Genomic DNA, 11572 nt, shown 5'->3' with positions numbered 1-11572 from the left:
CCTTCATCCAAGACACAGTCCTTCAAGAAAACTGCACATTCTCCCCCTTAACACAAGTCTGTCACAGTGCACCTTCATCCAAGACACAGTCCTTCAAGAAAACTGCACATTCTCCCCCTTAACACAAGTCTGTCACAGTGCACCTTCATCCAAGACACAGTCCTTCAAGAAAACTGCACATTCTCCCCCTTAACACAAGTCTGTCACAGTGCACCTTCATCCAAGACACAGTCCTTCAAGAAAACTGCACATTCTCCCCCTTAACACAAGTCTGTCACAGTGCACCTTCATCCAAGACACAGTCCTTCAAGAAAACTGCACATTCTCCCCCTTAACACAAGTCTGTCACAGTGCACCTTCATCCAAGACACAGTCCTTCAAGAAAACTGCACATTCTCCCCCTTAACACAAGTCTGTCACAGTGCACCTTCATCCAAGACACAGTCCTTCAAGAAAACTGCACATTCTCCCCCTTAACACAAGTCTGTCACAGTGCACCTTCATCCAAGACACAGTCCTTCAAGAAAACTGCACATTCTCCCCCTTAACACAAGTCTGTCACTGTGCACCTTCATCCAAGACACAGTCCTTCAAGAAAACTGCACATTCTCCCCCTTAACACAAGTCTGTCACAGTGCACCTTCATCCAAGACACAGTCCTTCAAGAAAACTGCACATTCTCCCCCTTAACACAAGTCTGTCACAGTGCACCTTCATCCAAGACACAGTCCTTCAAGAAAACTGCACATTCTCCCCCTTAACACAAGTCTGTCACAGTGCACCTTCATCCAAGACACAGTCCTTCAAGAAAACTGCACATTCTCCCCCTTAACACAAGTCTGTCACTGTGCACCTTCATCCAAGACACAGTCCTTCAAGAAAACTGCACATTCTCCCCCTTAACACAAGTCTGTCACAGTGCACCTTCATCCAAGACACAGTCCTTCAAGAAAACTGCACATTCTCCCCCTTAACACAAGTCTGTCACAGTGCACCTGCATCCAAGACACAGTCCTTCAAGAAAACTGCACATTCTCCCCCTTAACACAAGTCTGTCACAGTGCACCTTCATCCAAGACACAGTCCTTCAAGAAAACTGCACATTCTCCCCCTTAACACAAGTCTGTCACAGTGCACCTTCATCCAAGACACAGTCCTTCAAGAAAACTGCACATTCTCCCCCTTAACACAAGTCTGTCACAGTGCACCTGCATCCAAGACACAGTCCTTCAAGAAAACTGCACATTCTCCCCCTTAACACAAGTCTGTCACAGTGCACCTTCATCCAAGACACAGTCCTTCAAGAAAACTGCACATTCTCCCCCTTAACACAAGTCTGTCACAGTGCACCTTCATCCAAGACACAGTCCTTCAAGAAAACTGCACATTCTCCCCCTTAACACAAGTCTGTCACAGTGCACCTGCATCCAAGACACAGTCCTTCAAGAAAACTGCACATTCTCCCCCTTAACACAAGTCTGTCACAGTGCACCTTCATCCAAGACACAGTCCTTCAAGAAAACTGCACATTCTCCCCCTTAACACAAGTCTGTCACAGTGCACCTTCATCCAAGACACAGTCCTTCAAGAAAACTGCACATTCTCCCCCTTAACACAAGTCTGTCACAGTGCACCTTCATCCAAGACACCGTCCTTCAAGAAAACTGCACATTCTCCCCCTTAACACAAGTCTGTCACTGTGCACCTTCATCCAAGACACAGTCCTTCAAGAAAACTGCACATTCTCCCCCTTAACACAAGTCTGTCACAGTGCACCTTCATCCAAGACACAGTCCTTCAAGAAAACTGCACATTCTCCCCCTTAACACAAGTCTGTCACAGTGCACCTTCATCCAAGACACAGTCCTTCAAGAAAACTGCACATTCTCCCCCTTAACACAAGTCTGTCACAGTGCACCTTCATCCAAGACACAGTCCTTCAAGAAAACTGCACATTCTCCCCCTTAACACAAGTCTGTCACAGTGCACCTGCATCCAAGGCACAGTCCTTCAAGAAAACTGCACATTCTCCCCCTTAACACAAGTCTGTCACAGTGCACCTTCATCCAAGACACAGTCCTTCAAGAAAACTGCACATTCTCCCCCTTAACACAAGTCTGTCACAGTGCACCTGCATCCAAGACACAGTCCTTCAAGAAAACTGCACATTCTCCCCCTTAACACAAGTCTGTCACAGTGCACCTTCATCCAAGACACAGTCCTTCAAGAAAACTGCACATTCTCCCCCTTAACACAAGTCTGTCACAGTGCACCTGCATCCAAGACACAGTCCTTCAAGAAAACTGCACATTCTCCCCCTTAACACAAGTCTGTCACAGTCCTTCAAGGGGAACTGCACTCTCTTTGGGGAATGTTGCCCATTGTTCACAATTATTGTGAAAGACAGGACCAAGGATGGATTATTGTATTTTTGTTATGCGTTCTAACTTGTAAATAAAAGTCAATAGAAGTCTGCTTACAGCGGCAATGGGAGCTCCTCTATTTTGCCCATAAAATCCAATCAATAACCATTGAACAGTGTGATTAATTGCGATAAATATTTAAATAATAATAATGTTATATATAAAATGATGTATGTATCACAAATAGAGCAAAAACTGACACTTTGTTACTATTAATGAATAAAAAGATAAATATGTGTCTTTAAATAGTTGGATAAAGTTTATTTGTAGCCTTTTCATCAGACATTACAAATGACATGATTGCGTTGCGTTCACACCCGTGTTAATTTTGTTGAGTAAAATTGTTTTCGTCTATGTTATCGTCCACGACCTACAATAAGTCAAAACAAATGCACCTTCATGAAAACAATAACAAAATGAATTGACAATTTAGTCAACGAATAAAAACGAGACGAAAACAATTGACGGAGACAAAATCCAATCATATTTATTTTTGTCCTTAGGTGGGTTAGGACAAGTTTGGAAGCTATCCAATCACAGTAGCATGCAGGAGAGGGGCGGGGATCCAATCACAACTACTACTTTGAAGACACGGTCTTTGGATTTTTAAAGAAAACTTCAATTTCATAAACTCAGGGGCCATTCTGGACTTACTGGTGCCAGCTAACATAAAAACAAGTGACATTGTTAAAAACAACATACACATTGTAAACTTCTCTAAACACATTACTGTCTGAGCAACAAAGCTATTCAGTCGTGCACGTAGATAGATAGTACTTTATCGATCCATCTATCTATCTATCTATCTATCTATCTATCTATCTATCTATCTATCTATCTATCTATCTATCTATCTATCTATCTATCTATCTATCTATCTATCTATCTATCTCTCTATATGCACGACTGCATAAGTTTGTTGCACTATTGAACCTACCAGCTGTGCTCTTGATGCTCAAGCTTTCCTCAGAGGAAAAGAGAGCAGGTGTTTTTATGGTGCGTTCAAGTAGCGCTGACGAGTAGGACAGACACAACGCCCCCCAGAAGTGACACATAATTAGAATAGATATTACTATTTGTTACATAATTTGCATTTAAATACATCTTAAATTGCTCATGTACAAACAAATATTTGCAGCACACCAATAAAAAGTGAGCTATTAAAACAGATGTTTTTTTCTGACAGTGTGTATTTGTGTCAGTTATGTTTAAAAAGCTTTTTCAGCACATTCCACAATAATTATGATACCCGTGTTCATTTTGGTCACAATCATTGTTATATGAAATTTTTATATCATTACATCCTTTTTCTGTATTGTTACACACATCACTGCCATATGTTTTCTACCTTTGGAATCAATCAATCAATCAATGTTTATTTATATAGCCCCAAATCACAAATGTCTCAAAGGACTGCACAAATCATTACGACTACAACATCCTCGGAAGAACCCACAAAAGGGCAAGGAAAACTCACACCCAGTGGGCAGGGAGAATTCACATCCAGTGGGACGCCAGTGACAATGCTGACTATGAGAAACCTTGGAGAGGACCTCAGATGTGGGCAACGCCCCCCCTCTGGGAGACCGAAAGCAATGGATGTCGAGCGGGTCTAACATGATACTGTGAAAGTTCAATCCATAGTGGCTCCAACACATCCGCGAGAGTTCAGTTCAAAGCGGATCCAAGACAGCAGCGAGAGTCCCGTCCACAGGAAACCATCCCAAGCGGAGGCGGATCAGACACACAGCACCTTTTACCTTTGCAAGGTAGACAACAAGACACCTTGTAAACCCTGTGGCTTCATTTTCTATGGTAAAAACACAACATTTTTTTATGGTAAAAACACAACCCCTTGAAAAGCCATCTGCAGGCTCATCAGGAAAACCGTGAGAAGGCCTTAATATTTAATATATGTCATGTGTGATGAGGTGGCGACTTGTCCACGCTGTACCCCGCCTTCCGCCTGAATGCAGCTGAGATAGGCTCCAGCACTCCCCCGCGACGCCAAAAGGGACAAACGGTAGAAAATGGATGGATGGATTTCCAAATGACTCATAGTGCACTGAATTGCTGCTACAATTAAAGGCAGCAGAGAAGGAGCAAGACTGCTTCCTCCTGTTGGACGCATTGGTGAGCTTGCCTGCCAATCTACAATAAAACTACTGGTAGTTTTACTCATGTATTATTCTACATTGGAAAAAAGTGCTTCATTTCATCTAAAACAATAACACACAACAAGCTTTAGTGGGAAATGTACTTAATGGAGTGCTGGTCTTGTTGTGAATGTAGCTTTTGAGATGACCTGCAATAATAATGAATACAAGTGCTTTCAAGACAACTGCAGAGATGCGTCGTCCGCGATACTTTGTATTTTGGGCGACAACATTTACGTAATTTTAGTTGACTAAAATGTTGAGGAATTTTGTAGACTAAAATATGACTAAAACTAAAATACATTTTTGTCAAAAGAGTATGACTAAAACAGCTGTCAAAGTTAACACTGTTTTACCTAAGATAATACGTAAGTAATGGTGATTTCAATATAGGGCTCGGCCATGATATCATCATGATTGAGGATTGCGATTCATTTCAGTTCAAACCCAGTGATCAGCAGTTTGCATATTTCCTTGTCAAACATGTCTGCTAGAAGATACTGCACTAGTCATTGTACTGCAAGTACTATAATACACCTCATGACACATCAGAGATTCTTCCGGGATTGTAGGGTCTTTTGGGTCTTAATCAAACACCCTCACTCGGGTCAGTCCCTTGACCTGTGTCCAGGTAGCACACTACGACACGCATCCCCCCTCCGCAACCAGAGCCAACGTGAAGCCTTTTCAGACGCTTACAAGATGTTTTTTTTATGGCTCTTCGTCTGTGCAGTCTACAAATTCCAAGGAGCCCTAGGACCCGGTGTAAGGACTTGCCTGTGAAACCCATGCGGCCCACCTCAATAGGCTCGCAGCGGGCCTTCCACCCATTCCTCCAACACTTAGCCACAAGATCAACTGCCTCCCTAGGTCAACCAGGAGCTGCCATTCCCTTGCTGTTGTTAGCAGGCCCCCCTGGGTCTTCTTGGAGGGTGGAGGTTTCTCTCCTGCTTGGACAAAGGCAATCGTGCTTCTGGTTGGGTGTTGCCGCTTACTGGTGTTGATGCCTGTGCAGATGGTGTCTGCTATTGCCCACAGGACCTGGTCGTGGCGCCACCGATACCTGCCATCTCCCAAGGCCTTTGAGCAACAGCTGAGGATGTGTACTAATGATTCTCTTTTCTGACAAAGCTGGCACACAGGTGTGTCTCTCAGGCCTTAGGTGAACAAGTTAGCAGGGGTTGGGAGGATATCATACACTGACTGGATCAAGAACTTAAACTGGTGTGGCTCTGCTTTCTAGAGTTTGGTCCAGGGGATCTTGTGGCCAGCTGTGTGCTCCCACTTGGTCCAGGCCCCCTGCTTGCTCACTCCCACTACTCTGCTAAAGCCAACCTCCTCTTGGACAAGCTTTCGCCTTTCCTTTCCTCTGGCTCTGCTGTAGCTTGGTTTTGTGTTGCTAGCCAGCCCAGCCCGACCAGTAGCCACAGTTCCCACAAAGGTGCTGTGCCGCAGCCTCGCCTCCGCCCGCTCCACTGCATCCTGGGCACGCCACTTCCTTCCTCTTCTGACCTCCACACCTGCTGAAGATACTTTCCCATTAGCAGAATCTCTGTAGAGCAGTGAAGATCTTGCCCAGGCTCTTCACTGCTTTTCTGACACAGATGGAATTTGGGTGTCTGCCAGACTGAAGCAAAAGTGGTCGGTTACCTTTCCTTTCCTCAAGACCAAGGACCAAGAAGCAGACTTGAATCTCACTGAGCTCACCTTGTGGTGCGTTTTAATCCTGCCCTGAATGTGGCACTTAAGGTCTTTGTGACTGAATTACTGGGAGAATAAGCACACCTACTAATTCAATCAAAAACTATTTTTTTTATGTCCAAACATTTTTCAACTCCTCTAATATGTACTAACAGACACTTTTCAGACATTTTTGACTTTGTGAATAAAAACATTTGGTTCCTAAAATAATCATTTAACATGGTTTATGTGCTGGTACACATTTGTTGTCTACACTATGTCAAATTCAAACTACACTTTAATGTATTTTTATTAAATGTAAGATACAGAGTTTGAGATTTAAAAAAACTCCACAATCTGGGTCACCACTTGTTGTTTGCCAAAGCACTGGTGACAAGCTCTGACCTGTGCGAGTCATCAAAGAATACAAATGATACCCTGATACTTTGTTTACTGCAGAATATGGTTTGTGATGACAAGAAAGGAACTTTGAAAGAAAAAACTGTCTTCTCTAACCAATAACCTCCACCCACCCACACTGCTTTAAATGTAGCTTAAAGATGTAGATAATAGTTTTCACTACGTAAAGCGCTTTGAGTCCCTAGAGAAAAAGCACTATATAAATATAATTCACTTCACTTCACATGACTGTGGCGTGGGTTAGCTGTACTGCTGTAGTAGTTGAAGTACACACAATCATGGATATGAAGAAAATGACAGCTCCGTCAAACATGGTGGACATTATTAGAAGTTAGTGCAGTAGGGATGCAACAATACTCTCTGATCCTGCACCCCACTTTAATACAAAAGTTAAAAAAAAGTGATATTAATCGAGATTGGATGCTATCAAACAATTAAAAGTGATCTTTTTTTTGCTTTACCACCAAGCCCTTTTTTAATATTTATAGAAATAATGCTGCTGATTATTCTGGCCGTAGTCATCCAACCCAAGGTGTAAGACTAGATGTCATATATGGACACTGTTTGTATCTACCTGGACACAAAGGTGTAAGACTAGATGTCATACATGGACACTGTTTGTATCTACCTGGACACAAAGGTGTAAGACTAGATGTCATATATGGACACTGTTTGTATCTACCTGGACACAAAGGTGTAAGACTAGATGTCATATATGGACACTGTTTGTATCTACCTGGACACAAAGGTGTAAGACTAGATGTCATATATGGACACTGTTTGTATCTACCTGGACACAAAGGTGTAAGACTAGATGTCATATATGGACACTGTTTGTATCTACCTGGACACAAAGGTGTAAGACTAGATGTCATATATGGACACTGTTTGTATCTACCTGGACACAAAGGTGTAAGACTAGATGTCATATATGGACACTGTTTGTATCTACCTGGACACAAAGGTGTAAGACTAGATGTCATACATGGACACTGTTTGTATCTACCTGGACACAAAGGTGTAAGACTAGATGTCATATATGGACACTGTTTGTATCTACCTGGACACAAAGGTGTAAGACTAGATGTCATATATGGACACTGTTTGTATCTACCTGGACACAAAGGTGTAAGACTAGATGTCATATATGGACACTGTTTGTATCTACCTGGACACAAAGGTGTAAGACTAGATGTCATATATGGACACTGTTTGTATCTACCTGGACACAAAGGTGTAAGACTAGATGTCATATATGGACACTGTTTGTATCTACCTGGACACAAAGGTGTAAGACTAGATGTCATATATGGACACTGTTTGTATCTACCTGGACACAAAGGTGTAAGACTAGATGTCATATATGGACACTGTTTGTATCTACCTGGACACAAAGGTGTAAGACTAGATGTCATATATGGACACTGTTTGTATCTACCTGGACACAAAGGTGTAAGACTAGATGTCATATATGGACACTGTTTGTATCTACCTGGACACAAAGGTGTAAGACTAGATGTCATATATGGACACTGTTTGTATCTACCTGGACACAAAGTGACGTTATGTCTTATCACCATCAGGTGCCAGTTTGCAAAATTCTTAAATTGTTTTGATTTGTTTATCTCGCATGTCCTAAGGTGCTATTTTGCTAAATTTTCACATTTATTTGTATTTATTAATATTTTTTTTCTCCCATATTACTTTATTTATAATGCTTGTGTTGCACATTTCATTTCTGCTTGAGGTACATTAAACACCGTTTTCATTTTGAGTGTGTTTGTGTTTTTTAAATTTACAACTTGGTTAAACATTTTGGTACAGGTTCTTTTTGAACACATATTAAAATACGGTGATAATAATAATTACCATGATATTTCACGATAATACATGATCGACCACAACTACTGTACTTCTTGATGACGACTTCAACTTGATGTTGCATTCAAGATTCTTGCCAAAGCTCAGAGTTGTCCACGTTATTGAAGGGGCCACAATAATTGCACATGTCTTGAAAGTTGCCATTTAGCTGCTTCCCAAAAAAAGTACTGCTAATCATGTATCTGTGTACACATCAAAGTGGTGGCCCTCAGCTCCCAAAGGCTTGCTGACCCCTGGTCCTGGTGAGGGAAGATGGGGGGGAAACATCATCAATATGCCTTTGTCCTCCATGTGTTGTAGTGATGCTTGACATCTTCAGTGTTTCAATGACAAACAACACAAACGTGTAATTCCATACTGTTACCTTTTAAGCTTATTCCCTTTTAGGGTTGCGGGGGGCGCTGGCACCTATCTCAGCTACAATTGGGCGGAAGGCGGGGTACTCTCTGGACAAGTCGCTGTGCAAAAAGCAGATTAAAGGGTTCCCTAATGACTCTGACCTTTTTCCTTCGGCCTAGCTACGGTGTTGAAGACAGAGCCTGGTTCCCTCCCCGAAGGAAAAGTGACAATCAAACTGGAAAGTAATGACACCATACTTGTTGTGGATGAGGACGATGTTGAAAAGGTGAGAGTGTTCACATACCCATCAAGGTCTTCATACAGTCACAGAAAAGTGGTGTTATTATACAACAGCCATCTGTTTAATGCAAGAGTGCAATCTGTACAGTAATCTATTTATTTATTTATACCTGCACCTTATTGCTCTGTTATCCTGCACTGCCATGAGCCATACTTGCCAACCTTGACACTTCTGAATTTGGGAGATGGGGGCGGGGATTCTGTTCTGACTTTTTTCCTCATAAAAAGATAAAAATAGCTTTGAAAAAAACAAAAATAACAAAACGAACCAGTTTTTTAAAGGAACAGCTCTTCATAAATCCCAGCTCTGACTGTTGGCAGTGTCATCACATGCACTCCAAATCATGCCAGAGCCTACTACATCTCTCTATGACTGTTGGCAGTGTCATCACATGCACTCCAAATCATGCCAGAGCCTACTACATCTCTCTATGACTGTTGGCAGTGTAATCACATGCACTCCAAATAATGCCAGAGCCTACTACATCTCTCTATGACTGTTGGCAGTGTCATCACATGCACTCCAAATAATGCCAGAGCCTACTACATCTCTCTATGACTGTTGGCAGTGTCATCACATGCACTCCAAATCATGCCAGAGCCTACTACATCTCTCTATGACTGTTGGCAGTGTAATCACATGCACTCCAAATAATGCCAGAGCCTACTACATCTCTCTATGACTGTTGGCAGTGTAATCACATGCACTCCAAATAATGCCAGAGCCTACTACATCTCTCTATGACTGTTGGCAGTGTAATCACATGCACTCCAAATAATGCCAGAGCCTACTACATCTCTCTATGACTGTTGGCAGTGTCATCACATGCACTCCAAATCATGCCAGAGCCTACTACATCTCTCTATGACTGTTGGCAGTGTAATCACATGCACTCCAAATCATGCCAGAGCCTACTACATCTCTCTATGACTGTTGGCAGTGTCATCACATGCACTCCAAATCATGCCAGAGCCTACTACATCTCTCTATGACTGTTGGCAGTGTAATCACATGCACTCCAAATAATGCCAGAGCCTACTACATATCTCTATGACTGTTGGCAGTGTAATCACATGCACTCCAAATAATGCCAGAGCCTACTACATCTCTCTATGACTGTTGGCAGTGTCATCACATGCACTCCAAATCATGCCAGAGCCTACTATATCTTTCTATGACTGTTGGCAGTGTCATCACATGCACTCCAAATCATGCCAGGGCCTACTACATCTCTCTATGACTGTTGGCAGTGTAATCACATGCACTCCAAATCATGCCAGAGCCTACTACATCTCTCTATGACTGTTGGCAGTGTCATCACATGCACTCCAAATAATGCCAGAGCCTACTACATCTCTCTATGACTGTTGGCAGTGTAATCACATGCACTCCAAATAATGCCAGAGCCTACTATATCTTTATGTTTATCTTTATGTTGTCTAAATTGGCATCAGGTATGTTGCTGTTAATGTTTACAATATTCAAGCTAGGTAGACAGTGGGTTCTGTATCTCAACTTTTTGTAGGTTATTAATATCAAAAGGTTGGCTCTTTGCTTGAAAGTACAGCGTCACCACTTCAGAAATGTTTCTTTGACTTCAGCTCCTTTCTTGTACCTGTTCATTGTCCATTCTGCCACCAGGGTATTCCCATTGAGTACCCTGAGAAGTCCATTTTTGGGGCAGCCAAACAAGCGTTAAGAACACTGCATTTGTGTGCTTTAGTGCTTGAAAATGGTTCAACAAAGTTTTAAAGAGGTTTAAGTGGACAAAGTGCTGGTTCTGAGCACAAAGCAGGTAATAGAAGGCCGCAGCGTGTGTAATGGTGAACACTGCACACATAAAGTAGTTCCACATCGTTGAGTACTTCCAGAAGGAGACATGGAGGAACTTAAGAGGATTGGAGTGTCTAAGTGAGCTGTTCTTCCCAGGCCAACCCTCCATCGTACGATCGCTCTGCAGATCTGGCTTCTCTGCTCTACCTTAATGAGTCCAGTGTGATCCACTGCTTGAGGCAGCGCTACGGAGGAAACCTGATCCACTCCTATGCTGGATCCAACATGGTGATCATAAACCCCCTCAGTACACCCTCCATGTACTCAGAGAAGGTAAGTTTGACACACATCTTTCTGTTATTGATTTATTACAGAGGAGGTAGAAAAGATAGAACTTGGAACAAATAAAAAGGAGCACACGTGTGAGTAGGGATTTCAACCCTTTCATTTGCTTTTCCCCCCTAAAATAAATTTTAACAAAGTGGATCAAACAACTGAGATGTTTGTGCATGAAGGTGTGAAGGTGCACTTCTGTGCAGCACATGAAATTAAATCCAAACTCAATTCTAAACAAAACACTTTTTGGGACTTCTGCCGAG

The 11572-nt window shown here is 42.3% G+C and overlaps 1 protein-coding gene across 2 annotated transcripts in view; it reads left to right on the top strand.

Annotated features, from left to right (window-relative positions):
* Positions 1–4173: 4173 nt before the first annotated feature.
* Positions 4174–11572, top strand: part of myo18ab (myosin XVIIIA b) — a 221290-nt gene continuing 213891 nt past the window's right edge. Inside the window, exons 1-3 of one of the 2 annotated variants that reach the window (XM_061878303.1) lie at positions 4174–4192; positions 9079–9185; positions 11130–11306. In XM_061878303.1, coding sequence (XP_061734287.1) covers positions 11259–11306 — 48 coding nt within the window. In that variant the 5' untranslated portion in view covers positions 4174–4192; positions 9079–9185; positions 11130–11258. Of the gene's footprint in view, positions 4193–9078; positions 9186–11129; positions 11307–11572 lie in introns of those variants that run through there. The other variant, XM_061878302.1, reaches the window with a different exon arrangement.

The sequence above is a fragment of the Nerophis ophidion genome, linkage group LG18, assembly GCF_033978795.1.
Source record: "Nerophis ophidion isolate RoL-2023_Sa linkage group LG18, RoL_Noph_v1.0, whole genome shotgun sequence".
NCBI classification, from domain to species: Eukaryota; Metazoa; Chordata; class Actinopteri; order Syngnathiformes; family Syngnathidae; genus Nerophis; species Nerophis ophidion.
The sequence above is the reverse complement of the archived record's forward strand: the minus strand, read 5'-3'. Positions and strand labels throughout refer to the sequence as shown.